We start from the raw sequence: 18,093 nt of genomic DNA, 5'->3' as shown, positions 1-18,093 counted from the left end.
TTTGTGTAGATGTGATTTTTTTATTTAATCCATTTTGAATTCAGGCCGTAACATGTACAACAAGGGATAGGAATACTTTCTGAAGGTGAAGTGTGTGATGTGTACTACATCGTGTAGTGTGTGATGTGTACTACATCGTGTAGTGTGTGATGTGTACTACATCGTGTAGTGTGTGATGTGTACTACATCGTGTAGTGTGTGATGTGTACTACATCGTGTAGTGTGTGATGTGTACTACACCGTGTAGTGTGTGATGTGTACTACATCGTGTAGTGTGTGATGTGTACTACACCGTGAAGTGTGTGATGTGTACTACACCGTGAAGTGTGTGATGTGTACTACACCGTGTAGTGTGTGATGTGTACTACATCGTGTAGTGTGTGATGTGTACTACATCGTGTAGTGTGTGATGTGTACTACACCGTGAAGTGTGTGATGTGTACTACACCGTGTAGTGTGTGATGTGTACTACATCGTGTAGTGTGTGATGTGTACTACATCGTGTAGTGTGTGATGTGTACTACATCGTGTAGTGTGTGATGTGTACTACATCGTGTAGTGTGTGATGTGTACTACATCGTGTAGTGTGTGATGTGTACTACATCGTGAAGTGTGTGATGTGTACTACATCGTGAAGTGTGTGATGTGTACTACATCGTGTAGTGTGTGATGTGTACTACATCGTGTAGTGTGTGATGTGTACTACATCGTGAAGTGTGTGATGTGTACTACATCGTGAAGTGTGTGATGTGTACTACACCGTGAAGTGTGTGATGTGTACTACATCGTGAAGTGTGTGATGTGTACTACACCGTGTAGTGTGTGATGTGTACTACATCGTGTAGTGTGTGATGTGTACTACATCGTGAAGTGTGTGATGTGTACTACACCGTGTAGTGTGTGATGTGTACTACATCGTGTAGTGTGTGATGTGTACTACATCGTGAAGTGTGTGATGTGTACTACACCGTGTAGTGTGTGATGTGTACTACATCGTGTAGTGTGTGATGTGTACTACATCGTGAAGTGTGTGATGTGTACTACATCGTGAAGTGTGTGATGTGTACTACATCGTGAAGTGAAGTGTGTACATACAAAGTGTATTTCTTTGCCATGTTGTTTTGCAGTATTGCCTTGTTGCATACAAGATGCATGTTTTGGAATATTTGTATTTTGTTTGAGTTCTTTTCACTCTGTCATTTAGGTCATTATTGATGAGCCATCCTCTTCCATCACAGCCATTGAAATCACCAATGGCCTCACGGTGACATCACGGAGCAGTTTCCTTCCTGTCCTGCAGCTCAGTTCAGAAGGACGACTGTATCTCTGACGTGTCTGGGTGGTTTAATACATCATTATTAACTTGACCAGGCTTAGAGACATATCAGACATGTAATCAGCACTACATACAGCAGCTTGTTCAGGATTATGCTGCTGGAGGTTCGATTAACATTTTTTTATTGAAATATTAGCACCAAAACAAACACTATTTAAATCATTTAATACAGCCTTTTCAGTGGAAACACGAGAAGATTAAATGACATCCTGTTTAGTGTTTTTTTTAGAATGTGTTGATGTCCTGTAAATTAATACAACTATCTTTATGCTCTGCTTATAGAAGTTTAATTCAGGAGTCATTTGTTCTACAATGTTCAAGTTTAGCACTTTAATTAGCCTAGCTTTGATTTCCAGGAAAAGTGATTCAGTCTGAAAAGTAATTATGGAGTCAACATCTCTCTTCACCATTAACCTGCTCTCCTTTTATAAATTGGGGAATAACTAAGAAAAAGTGAAATATTTCATTTTATTGAAAAGATAAACTAGTGGATGAAAGCATGTCAGTTTCAGGCCAGAGAAGAAGAGTAGCTACTGAACAACCGCTACCACACTCTAGTGGTCACCTATAGTAACTGCATATTATTACACGCTGACTATTTCTTACCTCTTGGAAAATGGGTCAAGATGTGATATTGAAAATGACTTGGTAGAGCATGACGCTTGCAATGCCAGGGTTTCGGGTTCGATTCGCATGGAGAGAACCATTACGAAAAAGGACCAGTACGAAACTACTGTAGGTCGCTCTGGATAAAAGCATCTTTCAAATTACTAAAATATGTGAAGAACACTTTGCCAAAGTAACTTTATTACCAGTTAACTAGGTTTGTTACAGGAAAACAGTGGGTTCAATATCTTCATCTAATGAAATACTTACAGTAGAATGATGCCATCTCTTTGAAGCTATTAATACCCATATGATTACAGCCAATAGTATGAGTAATACTCTAACGTAGGGAGTTGTAGTCCAGTGGGGGTTGTAGTCCAGTGGGGGTTGTAGTCCAGTGGGGGTTGTAGTCCAGTGGGAGTTGTAGTCCAGTGGGGGTTGTAGTCCAGTGGGGGTTGTAGTCCAGTGGGGGTTGTAGTCCAGTAAGCAACCTTCCCAGCAGTGGACATAATGACCAGTACGCCGAAGGCTTGTAGGTAATGAAATCCAGATGACGTTTAGTCGTCTCCTCCACACAGAGACAGCATGGCCTTCTGGTAATCCCCCTTAGTGTGCTCCTGGAGAGGAGAGAGGTACAGGGTCAGGTTAGGGACTGGTGGGGGGACAGAGACATCAGGATTACGGCCGAACAGACATGCGGAAAATCTCAATTGAATACTCTCTCCTTCTCAAAACCCATTGGAGGAGAAGGTCAGAGGGGAGAGACCTCTGGCTTTTCTCCTCCAAGGGGTTTGTAGAAGGAGAAGAGAGAGAGAGGACATGAGGTGTATGCAATTGAGATCTTCCTATAGAGATATCTGAGGAGGTGGTACAGTAGGGTGTTGTGTTACTGACAGATGGTCTGGAACAGACCATTAGTGTGGGGAGGTATTGATGTGTATTATTGTAGTGTAGTACTCACAGAGATGGTCTGGAACAGACCATTAGTGTGGGGAGGTATTGATGTGGTGTATTATTGTAGTGTAGTACTCACAGAGACGGTCTGGAACAGACCATTAGTGTGGGGAGGTATTGATGTGTATTATTGTAGTACTCACAGAGACGGTCTGGAACAGACCATTAGTGTGGGGAGGTATTGATGTGTATTAGTACTCACAGAGACGGTCTGGAACAGACCATTAGTGTGGGGAGTTATTGATGTGTATTATTGTAGTACTCACAGAGATGGTCTGGAACAGACCATTAGTGTGGGGAGTTATTGATGTGTATTATTGTAGTACTCACAGAGATGGTCTGGAACAGACCATTAGTGTGGGGAGGTATTGATGTGTATTATTGTAGTGTAGTACTCACAGAGACGGTCTGGAACAGACCATTAGTGTGGGGAGGTATTGATGTGTATTATTGTAGTGTAGTACTCACAGAGACGGTCTGGAACAGACCATTAGTGTGGGGAGGTATTGATGTGGTGTATTATTGTAGTGTAGTACTCACAGAGACGGTCTGGAACAGACCATTAGTGTGGGGAGGTATTGATGTGTATTATTGTAGTACTCACAGAGACGGTCTGGAACAGACCATTAGTGTGGGGAGTTATTGATGTGTATTAGTACTCACAGAGACGGTCTGGAACAGACCATTAGTGTGGGGAGGTATTGATGTGTATTAGTACTCACAGAGACGGTCTGGAACAGACCATTAGTGTGGGGAGGTATTGATGTGTATTAGTACTCACAGAGATGGTCTGGAACAGACCATTAGTGTGGGGAGGTATTGATGTGTATTAGTACTCAGAGACGGTCTGGAACAGACCATTAGTGTGGGGAGGTATTGATGTGTATTAGTACTCACAGAGACGGTCTGGAACAGACCATTAGTGTGGGGAGGTATTGATGTGTATTAGTACTCACAGAGACGGTCTGGAACAGACCATTAGTGTGGGGAGGTATTGATGTGTATTATTGTAGTGTAGTACTCACAGAGACGGTCTGGAACAGACCATTAGTGTGGGGAGGTATTGATGTGTATTATTGTAGTACTCACAGAGACGGTCTGGAACAGACCATTAGTGTGGGGAGGTATTGATGTGTATTAGTACTCACAGAGATGGTCTGGAACAGACCATTAGTGTGGGGAGGTATTGATGTGTATTATTGTAGTACTCACAGAGACGGTCTGGAACAGACCATTAGTGTGGGGAGGTATTGATGTGTATTAGTACTCACAGAGACGGTCTGGAACAGACCATTAGTGTGGGGAGGTATTGATGTGTATTAGTACTCACAGAGACGGTCTGGAACAGACCATTAGTGTGGGGAGGTATTGATGTGTATTATTGTAGTGTAGTACTCACAGAGACGGTCTGGAACAGACCATTAGTGTGGGGAGTTATTGATGTGTATTATTGTAGTACTCACAGAGATGGTCTGGAACAGACCATTAGTGTGGGGAGGTATTGATGTGTATTATTGTAGTACTCACAGAGACGGTCTGGAACAGACCATTAGTGTGGGGAGGTATTGATGTGTATTAGTACTCACAGAGACGGTCTGGAACAGACCATTAGTGTGGGGAGTTATTGATGTGTATTATTGTAGTACTCACAGAGATGGTCTGGAACAGACCATTAGTGTGGGGAGTTATTGATGTGTATTATTGTAGTACTCACAGAGATGGTCTGGAACAGACCATTAGTGTGGGGAGGTATTGATGTGTATTATTGTAGTGTAGTACTCACAGAGACGGTCTGGAACAGACCATTAGTGTGGGGAGGTATTGATGTGTATTATTGTAGTGTAGTACTCACAGAGACGGTCTGGAACAGACCATTAGTGTGGGGAGGTATTGATGTGGTGTATTATTGTAGTGTAGTACTCACAGAGACGGTCTGGAACAGACCATTAGTGTGGGGAGGTATTGATGTGTATTATTGTAGTACTCACAGAGACGGTCTGGAACAGACCATTAGTGTGGGGAGTTATTGATGTGTATTAGTACTCACAGAGACGGTCTGGAACAGACCATTAGTGTGGGGAGGTATTGATGTGTATTAGTACTCACAGAGACGGTCTGGAACAGACCATTAGTGTGGGGAGGTATTGATGTGTATTAGTACTCACAGAGATGGTCTGGAACAGACCATTAGTGTGGGGAGGTATTGATGTGTATTAGTACTCAGAGACGGTCTGGAACAGACCATTAGTGTGGGGAGGTATTGATGTGTATTAGTACTCACAGAGACGGTCTGGAACAGACCATTAGTGTGGGGAGGTATTGATGTGTATTAGTACTCACAGAGACGGTCTGGAACAGACCATTAGTGTGGGGAGGTATTGATGTGTATTATTGTAGTGTAGTACTCACAGAGACGGTCTGGAACAGACCATTAGTGTGGGGAGGTATTGATGTGTATTATTGTAGTACTCACAGAGACGGTCTGGAACAGACCATTAGTGTGGGGAGGTATTGATGTGTATTAGTACTCACAGAGATGGTCTGGAACAGACCATTAGTGTGGGGAGGTATTGATGTGTATTATTGTAGTACTCACAGAGACGGTCTGGAACAGACCATTAGTGTGGGGAGGTATTGATGTGTATTAGTACTCACAGAGACGGTCTGGAACAGACCATTAGTGTGGGGAGGTATTGATGTGTATTAGTACTCACAGAGACGGTCTGGAACAGACCATTAGTGTGGGGAGGTATTGATGTGTATTATTGTAGTGTAGTACTCACAGAGACGGTCTGGAACAGACCATTAGTGTGGGGAGGTATTGATGTGTATTAGTACTCACAGAGACGGTCTGGAACAGACCATTAGTGTGGGGAGGTATTGATGTGGTGTATTATTGTAGTGTAGTACTCACAGAGACGGTCTGGAACAGACCATTAGTGTGGGGAGGTATTGATGTGTATTATTGTAGTGTAGTACTCACAGAGACGGTCTGGAACAGACCATTAGTGTGGGGAGTTATTGATGTGTATTAGTACTCACAGAGACGGTCTGGAACAGACCATTAGTGTGGGGAGGTATTGATGTGGTGTATTATTGTAGTGTAGTACTCACAGAGACGGTCTGGAACAGACCATTAGTGTGGGGAGGTATTGATGTGTATTATTGTAGTGTAGTACTCACAGAGACGGTCTGGAACAGACCATTAGTGTGGGGAGGTATTGATGTGTATTATTGTAGTACTCACAGAGACGGTCTGGAACAGACCATTAGTGTGGGGAGGTATTGATGTGTATTAGTACTCACAGAGACGGTCTGGAACAGACCATTAGTGTGGGGAGGTATTGATGTGTATTAGTACTCACAGAGACGGTCTGGAACAGACCATTAGTGTGGGGAGGTATTGATGTGTATTATTGTAGTACTCACAGAGACGGTCTGGAACAGACCATTAGTGTGGGGAGGTATTGATGTGTATTATTGTAGTACTCACAGAGACGGTCTGGAACAGACCATTAGTGTGGGGAGGTATTGATGTGTATTAGTACTCACAGAGACGGTCTGGAACAGACCATTAGTGTGGGGAGGTATTGATGTGTATTATTGTAGTACTCACAGAGACGGTCTGGAACAGACCATTAGTGTGGGGAGGTATTGATGTGTATTAGTACTCACAGAGACGGTCTGGAACAGACCATTAGTGTGGGGAGGTATTGATGTGTATTAGTACTCACAGAGACGGTCTGGAACAGACCATTAGTGTGGGGAGGTATTGATGTGTATTATTGTAGTACTCACAGAGACGGTCTGGAACAGACCATTAGTGTGGGGAGGTATTGATGTGTATTAGTACTCACAGAGATGGTCTGGAACAGACCATTAGTGTGGGGAGGTATTGATGTGTATTATTGTAGTACTCACAGAGACGGTCTGGAACAGACCATTAGTGTGGGGAGTTATTGATGTGTATTAGTACTCACAGAGATGGTCTGGAACAGAGACTTGCCGGTCTGACTCTTGAACTCTGTTCTGACCTTCATGAGGTCGACTTCACACCGAGACACCATGATCCTCGTCACAACCTTCTCCTTCGCACTTTTACCCTGCAGATTATAAATACAGCTCATCACCCTGCAGATTATAAATATACATCATAATAATTATTAGGCTAGTAGTAGGAGTACCGGTACTCTGGACAGAGGCGAGACACAGTAAGCAGGCTAGTAGTAGTAGGAGTACCAGTACTCTGCACAGAGGCGAGACACGGTAAGCAGGCTAGTAGTAGGAGTACCAGTACTCTGCACAGAGGCGAGACACAGTAAGCAGGCTAGTAGTAGGAGTACCAGTACTCTGCACAGAGGCGAGACACGGTAAGCAGGCTAGTAGTAGTACCAGTACTCTGCACAGAGGCGAGACACAGTAAGCAGGCTAGTAGTAGGAGTACCGGTACTCTGCACAGAGGCGAGACACGGTAAGCAGGCTAGTAGGAGTACCAGTACTCTGCACAGAGGCGAGACACAGTAAGCAGGCTAGTAGTAGGAGTACCGGTACTCTGCACAGAGGCGAGACACGGTAAGCAGGCTAGTAGTAGGAGTACCGGTACTCTGCACAGAGGCGAGACACGGTAAGCAGGCTAGTAGGAGTACCAGTACTCTGCACAGAGGCGAGACACAGTAAGCAGGCTAGTAGTAGGAGTACCGGTACTCTGCACAGAGGCGAGACACGGTAAGCAGGCTAGTAGGAGTACCAGTACTCTGCACAGAGGCGAGACACAGTAAGCAGGCTAGTAGTAGTAGGAGTACCGGTACTCTGCACAGAGGCGAGACACGGTAAGCAGGCTAGTAGTAGGAGTACCGGTACTCTGGACAGAGGCGAGACACGGTAAACAGGCTAGTAGTAGGAGTACCAGTACTCTGCACAGAGGCGAGACACGGTAAGCAGGCTAGTAGGAGTACCAGTACTCTGCACAGAGGCGAGACACAGTAAGCAGGCTAGTAGGAGTACCAGTACTCTGAATCTCAACACTACATGATGCAACATGGTGTAAACTGATGCCATCTGCAGTATTCCTTGTACTGTTTACATCAAGATCCTCAGACCCCTTGTGAGACCATATGCTGACACATGTTGCAAGTCCCCAATTTAAACTACTCAAAGAACCAGGAATATATATGTTTATTAATTACCTTCATGGCCTCTGCAAGTCTGCTGGCGAAGTACAGCGGCTTGTTCTCAAAACACTCAACTGTAAGAGACACATTTACATTTACATTTAAGTCATTTAGCAGACGCTCTTATCCAGAGCGACTTACAAATTGGTGCATTCACCTTATGACATCCAGTGGAACAGCCACTTTACAATAGTAAAGAGACAGAGGAACTGTCAGAACCTGCTAATTAGTAAGGAACACCTCACCTGGCTGGAACACCTCACCTGGCTGGAACACCTCCAGGTCTTAATTGAAAAAACAAAAACTCTGCACTCCGTAGAATGAGTTTGACCACCCTGGTTTAAAGTCTTACCGAGTGTGAGGAAGGACTTCTCCAGGTCTCCCTTCACCTCCTTCCTAATGCTCTCCTGCATGTCATAGGGACTGTAGCTCTTATACCTGTCAAACACTGGAGCAGACATCACACATTCAGACTGTAGCTCTTATACCTGTCAAACACTGGAGCAGACAACACATTCAGACTGTAGCTCTTATACCTGTCAAACACTGGAGCAGACATCACACATTCAGACTGTAGCTCTTATACCTGTCAAACACTGGAGCAGACATCACCCATTCAGACTGTAGCTCTTATACCTGTCAAACACTGGAGCAGACATCACCCATTCAGACTGTAGCTCTTATACCTGTCAAACACTGGAGCAGACATCACCCATTCAGACTGTTTAAGGTATTAGACACCTTGGGACGACAGGGATCCGTTAACATCCACAGAGACAGAACATGAATTCAGTTCATGTAGCTGGTATATGCTTATAGTCTCTGTTAGTCAGTCCGTCAGGTATGTCCCTTTCTGCAGGTGTCAGTGTGTCAGGTAAGTCCCGTCTGTCTGGTATAACGCCATCGATAAAAGACAGTACTGTGCAGCCGTCTTCATTGACCTGGCCAAGGTTTTCGACTCTGTCAATCACTGTATTCTTATCGGCAGACTCAACAGCCTTGGTTTCTCAAATGACTGCCTCGCCTGGTTCACCAACTACTTCTCAGACAGAGTTCAGTGTGTCAAATCAGAGGGCCTGTTGTCCGGACCTCTGGCAGTCTATCTGGGGGTACCACAGGGTTCAATTCTCGGGCCGACTCTTTTCTCTGTATATATCAATGATGTTGCTCTTGCTGCTGGTGATTCCCTGATCCACCTCTACGCAGACGACACAATTCTGTATATATCTGGCCCTTCTTTGGACACTGTGCTAACTAACCTCCAAACGAGCTTCAATGTCATACAACTCTCCTTCCGTGGCCTCCAACTGCTCATAAAACGCTAGTAAAATGAAATGCATGCTTTTCAACCGTTCGCTACCTGCCTGCCCGACCAGCATGACTACCCTGGACGGTTCTGACTTAGAATATGTGGACAACTACCTAGGTGTCTGGTTAGACTGTAAACTCTCCTTCCAGACTCACATTAAGTATCTCCAATCCAAAATCAAATCTAGAAATCGGCTTTCTATTTCGCAAACAAAGCCTCCTTCACTCACGCCGCCAAACTTACCCTAGTAAAACTGACTATCCTACCGATCCTCGACTTCGGCGATGTCATCTACAAAATAGCTTCCAATACTCTACTCAGCAATTGGATGCAGTCTATCACAGTGCCCCTTATACCACTGCGACCTGTATGCTCTAGTCGGCTGGCCCTCGCTACATATTCGTCGCCAGACCCACTGGCTCCAGGTCATCTATAAGTCTTTGCTAGGTAAAGCTCCGCCTTATCTCAGCTCACTGGTCATGACAACACCCACTCGTAGCACGCGCTCCATATTTCACTGGTCATCCCCAAAGCCAACACCTCCTTGGCCGCCTTTCCTTCCAGTTCTCTGCTGCCAATGACTTGAACGAATTGCAAAAATCGCTGAAGCTGGAGACTTTTAATTCCCTCTCTAACTTTAAACATCAGCTATCTGAGCAGCTTACCGATCGCTGCAGCTGTACATAGTCCATCTACCTACCTCATCCCCATATTGTTTTTATTTACTTTTCTGCTCTTTTGCACACCAGTATCTCTACTTGCACATCATAATCTGCTCATGTATCACCCCAGTGTTAATCTGCTAAATTGTAATTACTCCGCTACTATGGCCTATTTATTGCCTTACCTCCTTACACCATTTGCACACACTGTATATAGACTTTTTCTATTGTGTTATTGACTGTACATTTGTTTATCCCATGTGTAACTCTGTGTTGTTGTTTGTGTCGCACTGCTATGCTTTATCTTGACCAGGTCACAGTTGTAAATGAGGACTTGTTCTCAACTAGCCTACCTGGTTAAATAAAGGTGACATAAAATAAATATGTGGTCTGTTAGTCTGTCAGGTATGTACCTTTCTGCAGGTGAGGAACACTCCTCTCTGACATGATGGAGATCCAGGTAGCCACATCTGTTCCTTTCCTCTTCACCCCAGCATCATACAGGGCCTGAGACAATATTATATAACACATTACTATAAACCTCATACAGGGCCTGAGACAATATTATATAACACATTACTATAAACCTTATACAGGGCCTGAGACAATATTATATAACACATTACTATAAACCTTATACAGGGCCTGAGACAATATTATATAACACATTACTATAAACCTCATACAGGGCCTGAGACAATATTATATAACACATTACTATAAACCTTATACAGGGCCTGAGACAATATTATATAACACATTACTATAAACCTTATACAGGGCCTGAGACAATATTATATAACACATTACTATAAACCTTATACAGGGCCTGAGACAATATTATATAACACATTACTATAAACCTCATACAGGGCCTGAGACAATATTATATAACACATTACTATAAACCTTACAGGGCCTGAGACAATATTATATAACACATTACTATAAACCTTATACAGGGCCTGTATGGTATCATACTAGACACCATCATAACACTTATATTGTAGTGAACCTGACTCTAGCTTTTCAAACAGATGTGTTTATTCATGTATATATCTGGTTGATGTATCCATGGTGACAGACTACTAGACAGGACAGTAGATTGTGCTTACTCTGGCATCTTCATCGATCTTCTCATAGTCCACCACACTGGAGGGTTCTGCCCTCTTGGCCTGGCAACAGATAAGATTAGAACAGGATCAAAGATCAACTCAATAACAGACAACTTACTGCAGTCATACCTGCACCATGAATAGTTGGGGTTAGTTAGGGTCAGGGATGGAATTGAAGGTTTTTAATCCACCAGCCCAGTCGACTATTTTGTTCTAGTCCTGGTTCAGAACCTGTGTCATGTGATATTGTAAAAGACAGTTTCTCTAGCCAGCAGGTTAGTCCGGCACATTTTCTACTAGCCTGGTCTAAAAAGTACTAGCCTCGGGCTAGCTTAATTTCCATCCCGGGTTAGGGCCGTACCGGCACCAGGGCCACTTAGGGCCGTACCTGCACCAGGGCCACTTAGGGCCGTACCTGCACCAGGGCCACTTAGGGCCGTACCTGCACCAGGGCCACTTAGGGCCGTACCTGCACCAGGGCCACTTAGGGCCGTACCTGCACCAGGGCCACTTAGGGCCGTACCTGCACCAGGGCCACTTAGGGCCGTACCTGCACCAGGGCCGTACCTGCACCAGGGCTGTACCTGCACCAGGGCCACTTAGGGTCGTACCTGCACCAGGGCCGTACCTGCACCAGGGCCGTACCTGCACCAGGGCCGTACCTGCACCAGGGCCGTACCTGCACCAGGGCCGTACCTGCACCAGGGCTACTTAGGGTCGTACCTGCACCAGGGCCGTACCTGCACCAGGGCTACTTAGGGTCGTACCTGCACCAGGGCCGTACCTGCACCAGGGCTACTTAGGGTCGTACCTGCACCAGGGTCGTACCTGCACCAGGGCTACTTAGGGTCGTACCTGCACCAGGGTCGTACCTGCACCAGGGCTACTTAGGGTCGTACCTGCACCAGGGCCAGCAGGAGCTTGGCGAAGTCTCCCGAGGTGTCTCCAGCCACATCCTTCTCCAGATCTTTCTTGAACACTGAGGAGATCAGACACATTCAGCCACATCATAATTTCCCACAAAGCCTAAAACTCCGTGGTCTAATGATGTAATGTACTAGGTAGATAGACACAGAAAGAGAATTATAACATCATATTATAAATGTATCTCTGTGGATTCAGACTTACGTTCCTTGTAGACAGTCTTAATCTCAGCCAGTTCTGAGGAGCTGCGAGAACAGACAATCTCTATCAGCACCTCCTCGTCCGTTCCTAGACCCTGCAGACACACAGGCATGTTGCATTACCATAACATTGTACTATAAGGTTAGGATTATATTGTAAAGGTCTGTTTCAGCTCCGGTGTCCTTTATCCCTCCCAACTGCACTGTAGACATACTACCAGCAGAGGGCAGTAGAGACCACTACACAGCTATCAGATTATAACAGAGTTGGTTACTGTAGACATACTACCAGCAGAGGGCAGTAGAGACCACTACACAGCTATCAGATTATAACAGAGTTAGTTACTGTAGACATACTACCAGCAGAGGGCAGTAGAGACCACTACACAGCTATCAGATTATAACAGAGTTAGTTACTGTAGACATACTACCAGCAGAGGGCAGTAGAGACCACTACACAGCTATCAGATTATAACAGAGTTAGTTACTGTAGACATACTACCAGCAGAGGGCAGTAGAGACCACTACACAGCTATCAGATTATAACAGAGTTAGTTACTGTAGACATACTACCAGCAGAGGGCAGTAGAGACCACTACACAGCTATCAGATTATAACAGAGTTAGTTACTGTAGACATACTACCAGCAGAGGGCAGTAGAGACCACTACACAGCTATCAGATTATAACAGAGTTAGTTACTGTAGACATACTACCAGCAGAGGGCAGTAGAGACCACTACACAGCTATCAGATTATAACAGAGTTAGTTACTGTAGACATACTACCAGCAGAGGGCAGTAGAGACCACTACACAGCTATCAGATTATAAACAGAGTTGGTTACTGTAGACATACTACCAGCAGAGGGCAGTAGAGACCACTACACAGCTATCAGATTATAACAGAGTTAGTTACTGTAGACATACTACCAGCAGAGGGCAGTAGAGACCACTACACAGCTATCAGATTATAACAGAGTTGGTTACTGTAGACATACTACCAGCAGAGGGCAGTAGAGGTTTGGTTAATGAAAGAGACTGTTCAGTACCTTAATGGACCCTTTGATCTCAGAGGCATCATACTGAGCTGTACTCTTCATCAGGCCTAAGATCACAGTCTCCAACGACCCAGATAGAGCCCCCTTCAGGGCTGTCATCAGATCCTACAGGAGAGAAACACAGAGCATGTTACTTAGATACAGGCCATGTTACAGTCAGTGGAACAGACAGGCCATGTTACAGTCAGAGTAACAGACAGGCCATGTTACAGTCAGTGGAACAGACAGGCCATGTTACAGTCAGTGGAACAGACAGGCCATGTTACAGTCAGTGGAACAGACAGGCCATGTTATAGTCAGAGTAACAGACAGGCCATGTTACAGTCAGTGGAACAGAACAGACAGGCCATGTTACAGTCAGTGGAACAGAACAGACAGGCCATGTTACAGTCAGTGGAACAGACAGGCCATGTTACAGTCAGAGGAACAGACAGGCCATGTTACAGTCAGAGGAACAGACAGGCCATGTTACAGTCAGAGGAACAGACAGGCCATGTTACAGTCAGAGGAACAGACAGGCCATGTTACAGTCAGAGGAACAGACAGGCCATGTTACAGTCAGAGGAACAGACAGGCCATGTTACAGTCAGAGGAACAGACAGGCCATGTTACAGTCAGAGTAACAGAACAGAAGAGACAGGCCATGTTATAGTCAGTGGAACAGACAGGCCATGTTACAGTCAGAGGAACAGAAGACAGGCCATGTTACAGTCAGAGGAACAGAAGACAGACCATGTTACAGTCAGAGTAACAGAACAGAAGAGACAGCCCTCACAGGTGTCATGACAGTTCACGTGACATTAGATCATCAGTGAAGGGTCATCTTATTGATTGAGCCAGTTGACCCTAGTTTATCTGATTGGTTGAGCTGTCCTCCTGTACCTTCTTGGCTCTCCTCTCATAAGCGAACGCGATCTCTCTCCTCTGGCTGTAGGTCCTCTTGGTCAGAACAGCGATGATGGTCGCTTCATCCACTCCTGAGGTGACATCCCAGAAATACAAAACATCAGATCATTCAGGAATACGTGGACATTGTTCTAGATAACTAGACATTGTTCTAGATAACTAGACATTGTTCATTGAATACAATGATCAGTAAATCTGAATGACGAGGAACTCTTTAGTGGTTAGGCATTAATGATAGTGAACTGGCTATCCATTATACCAGTCTGGAGAGGGACATCTGCCAGTCTGCAGGGAACTAGCTTGTCTGGATGCAACTCTGTCTGCCACTAACTGCTATTATGAGGCTGCTGCTAGTACTGAGGCATTGCCTTGGGAACATTCCCAGTTCAGGCAGGAAGCTGACTCACAAATACCACAGACTGTTGCCACATGGATACCTTTTACCCAGCCAGAGCCAAGCCCAGCCTCTAACCCAGCCAGAGCCAAGCCCAGCCTCTAACCCAGCCAGAGCCAAGCCCAGCCTCTAACCCAGCCAGAGCCAAGCCCAGCCTCTAACCCAGCCAGAGCCAAGCCCAGCCTCTAACCCAGCCAGAGCCAAGCCCAGCCTCTAACCCAGCCAGAGCCAAGCCCAGCCTCTAACCCAGCCAGAGCCAAGCCCAGCCTCTAACCCAGCCAGAGCCAAGCCCAGCCAGAACATTCTTCATCTTCTATGCCTCTCTTACCCTTGGTCTTGATAGCAGTCTCTATTCTAGCAGCATCTTTGTCTGGATCGAAGTCAGACGCAGGAACAACAGTTGGGTATTTGGGCTCACAGGACTGTAATATATAATACTTTATATTAATATAGTTTAATATTAGAGATGACAGTCAAGTATTTGGGCTCACAGGAGATTCAGAAAACATCAGAGTATTGATGGTCACTGTTACAGTAGTGGAATACTAGTATTAATTGCAGTAGTAACAGGAGGAGTACTGTGGTGTAACTTTCTACTGGAGTTTAACATTAATACTACTTACCCCCACATTAAGAGACAGTTGTCCCAGAAACTCAGATACCAGCGCCATGTTGACTGTCCTGTAGAGGGGAGGGGTGAGAAGAGTTGATTGTTTTAGACAGTTCTCCTACTGAGAACCGTGTAGTTAACCTCCTGATCGTCGCCACTGGGAGTTGGGTAACTCACCAGACCATCCAAAGGTCTGATTGGTTCTCTCAGGAGATTAATTACATTCTTCTACTAACTGCAGCGTCTCTGAACCAATCATCTCTCTGTCGATATCTAAGGCACCAAGTCCTCTCTCTGTTTATCAAAATGACTAACTAGATGTAACAGTCTGTCAACTATTATATGTCCAGCCTAGACACACCCTGATGAAACATTAGCTAGCACAGAGAACTAACCTTACCTACTAATACCACCCTGATGCAACACTAGCTAGCACAGAGAACTAACCTTAACTGCTACCACCCCTTACTACAACAAGCTAAACACTACATCCTAACCCCTACAACTACACCCTAACCCCTACTACCACACCCTAACCCCTACTACCACACCCTAACCCCTACATCCTAACCCCCACACCCTAACCCCCACACCCTAACCCCTACTACCACACCCTAACCCCTACACCCTAACCCATTTGGCAGACAACCAGCACAGACACACCCTGGAGCTTGCAGCAGAGCGCTGTGTCTCAGGGAGGCAGTACAGCTGAATCACTTCTCAGGACTGTTCATACAGAGAAAAGACTGCATTCTGAACACACATATATTCTACTGGACATGAAGATAATAGAAACATATACAATGAAAGACAACACTGTGAATCTAACTTGGGTTTAGTCCCCTACAAGTAAAAACTCACAGAGCTAGTTTTAGTATGATAGAAATCTTTCCAAGAGCTAGTTTGAAGCCAATTGTTCTGATACATTTATTGTAATGAATGTCAAAGGAATGATCAGTTTACCTGACTGTGCTGAAGAGAGCTGTGGTGCTGTAGAATAGTCCTGGCTATGTGGCTTGGAATGGGTGTGGTCCTTAAATACCACAGGGAGGTTCTACATGGAGCTCTAGAACCTATAATACAGCTCTCTCCTTAGTCTCCACCCCTGAGTCAGGACCCACAACACACAGACATTTGTGTTGGAGAGATATACACTACCTTAAAGGTAGAACAGACAGCATTTTAACTACTTTGCAGATATGAAACAGACTAATTATAATATCAGTCAAAAATATCAAATTCCCAGTTTATGTTACAAAATCAACTTTTTTAGGAAGTTTAAAAAAAACTAGTTATATTTCACTCCAAAATAGAGTAAGGCATTGCTGGCGGAATAGATGGATGCAGTTCAATGATTAATATAATTCACCAATACATTTCTTAGTAGTCCAACTATTGCTGTTAGGTTGTAAATCACAGCTGGAACAATTTACTGCCTCCACCCAGGATGCACCGTTTCAGTTTAAATGAACTCAACGTTTTGGACAAAAACGGACGAATGTAAACAAAGGCTGGGAATGTCAATACAATCAAACTAGTAAGGAAATGATCACAAGTCATCCGTAACGTGGCTAATAGGCTAGTTGATCTATTTATTCAGCTATTTATTCAGCCTGCTGAAAACACGGAGCCCGACGTTAACTAGCTAACCGCTGGGAGGATGTCATTGGACGACTGGATCAGTGGCCGACTTCCCCCATATCGTCTTCCGGTGACTACAACTACAGATGCTGGTGCCATTTGGTTAGCCAGCTAGCTATGCTGAACTTGAATATATCTCTTAGTTGTTAACTAAATGTATTTTGTATAGATCAAATGAGAGGGCAGGCAAGTCCCCATTCAGATGTCAAAACGTGGGTTAGCACCAATGAGGAATATAAACACTGTATTGCCGACGTTATGTATTGGCCATTGAGAGGCTTTGAACCCCTGGTCATGTTGGGACTCCCTAGTAGGAGCAGTCCTCCATAGGAACGAATGGAATTCCATTCAAAGTCATTGTTTCAAGGAGAAAATCACATGTATTTCATTATTTTCTTGTTGTAGTGGGCTCAGTAACATTAGTACTCTACAAAAAAATAATTTGATTTAAAAGTATGTCTAATAGAATAAAGCTGTCAAATGTAGACATTAATAAATGCATTTCTATAGCATCCTAAATATGTTTTACATTTGAGGAGGAGAGCCAAGATGGAGTCACGGTGGCTTCACCACAATGGTGAGGGAGAGCCAAGATGGAGTCACGGTGGCTTCAACACAATGGTGGGGGAGAGCCAAGATGGAGTCACAGTGGTGTCAACACAATGGTGGGGGAGAGCCAAGATGGAGTCACGGTGGCTAAAACACAATGGTGGGGGAGAGCCAAGATGGAGTCACGGTGGCTAAAACACAATGGTGGGGGAGAGCCAAGATGGAGTCATGGTGGCTTCAACACAATGGTGGGGGAGAGCCAAGATGGAGTCATGGTGGCTTCAACACAATGGTGGGGGAGAGCCAAGATGGAGTCATGGTGGCTTCAACACAATGGTGGGGGAGAGCCAAGATGGAGTCATGGTGGCTAAAACACAATGGTGGGGGAGAGCCAAGATGGAGTCACGGTGGCTAAAACACAATGGTGGGGGAGAGCCAAGATGGAGTCACGGTGGCTTCAACATAATGGAGGAGTGCCAAGATGGAGTCACGGTGGCTTCAACACAATGGTGGGGGAGAGCCAAGATGGAGTCATGGTGGCTTCACCACAATGGTGGGGGAGAGCCAAGATGGAGTCACGGTGGCTTCAACACAATGGTGGGGGAGAGCCAAGATGGAGTCATGGTGGCTTCAACACAATGGTGGGGGAGAGCCAAGAT

The 18,093-nt window shown here is 44.9% G+C and overlaps 1 protein-coding gene across 1 annotated transcript; it reads right to left on the bottom strand.

Moving 5' to 3' along the window:
• Positions 1–1,441: 1,441 nt before the first annotated feature.
• Positions 1,442–16,299, bottom strand: LOC120066447 (annexin A2-like). The gene is made up of 13 exons (XM_039017815.1): positions 16,208–16,299; positions 15,258–15,315; positions 14,963–15,056; positions 14,217–14,311; positions 13,326–13,439; positions 12,282–12,372; positions 12,053–12,132; positions 11,154–11,213; positions 10,452–10,545; positions 8,420–8,515; positions 8,083–8,141; positions 6,877–6,999; positions 1,442–2,559 (listed from the first exon to the last, which is right to left on the bottom strand). Exons 2-13 carry the CDS (start codon positions 15,303–15,305, stop codon positions 2,500–2,502), a joined length of 1,014 nt encoding a protein of 337 aa, XP_038873743.1. The 5' UTR covers positions 15,306–15,315; positions 16,208–16,299; the 3' UTR covers positions 1,442–2,499.
• Between the last annotated feature and the right edge of the window lie 1,794 nt (positions 16,300–18,093).

Source organism: Salvelinus namaycush, chromosome 21 (genome assembly GCF_016432855.1).
Source record: "Salvelinus namaycush isolate Seneca chromosome 21, SaNama_1.0, whole genome shotgun sequence".
NCBI lineage: Eukaryota > Metazoa > Chordata > Actinopteri > Salmoniformes > Salmonidae > Salvelinus > Salvelinus namaycush.
The sequence above is the reverse complement of the archived record's forward strand: the minus strand, read 5'-3'. Positions and strand labels throughout refer to the sequence as shown.

What these genes read in the sequence shown, in the direction of transcription:
- LOC120066447 (XM_039017815.1), bottom strand. Translation starts at nt 15,305, where the DNA reads ATGGCGCTGGTATCTGAGTTTCTGGGACAACTGTCTCTTAATGTGGGG. An exon ending in AACTGTCTCTTAATGTGGGG is followed by an intron (nt 15,057 to 15,257) that starts GTAAGTAGTATT and finishes TATATATTACAG; the next exon opens with TCCTGTGAGCCCAAATACCC. An exon ending in TAAGACTGTCTACAAGGAAC is followed by an intron (nt 12,133 to 12,281) that starts GTAAGTCTGAAT and finishes TGATCTCCTCAG; the next exon opens with TGTTCAAGAAAGATCTGGAG.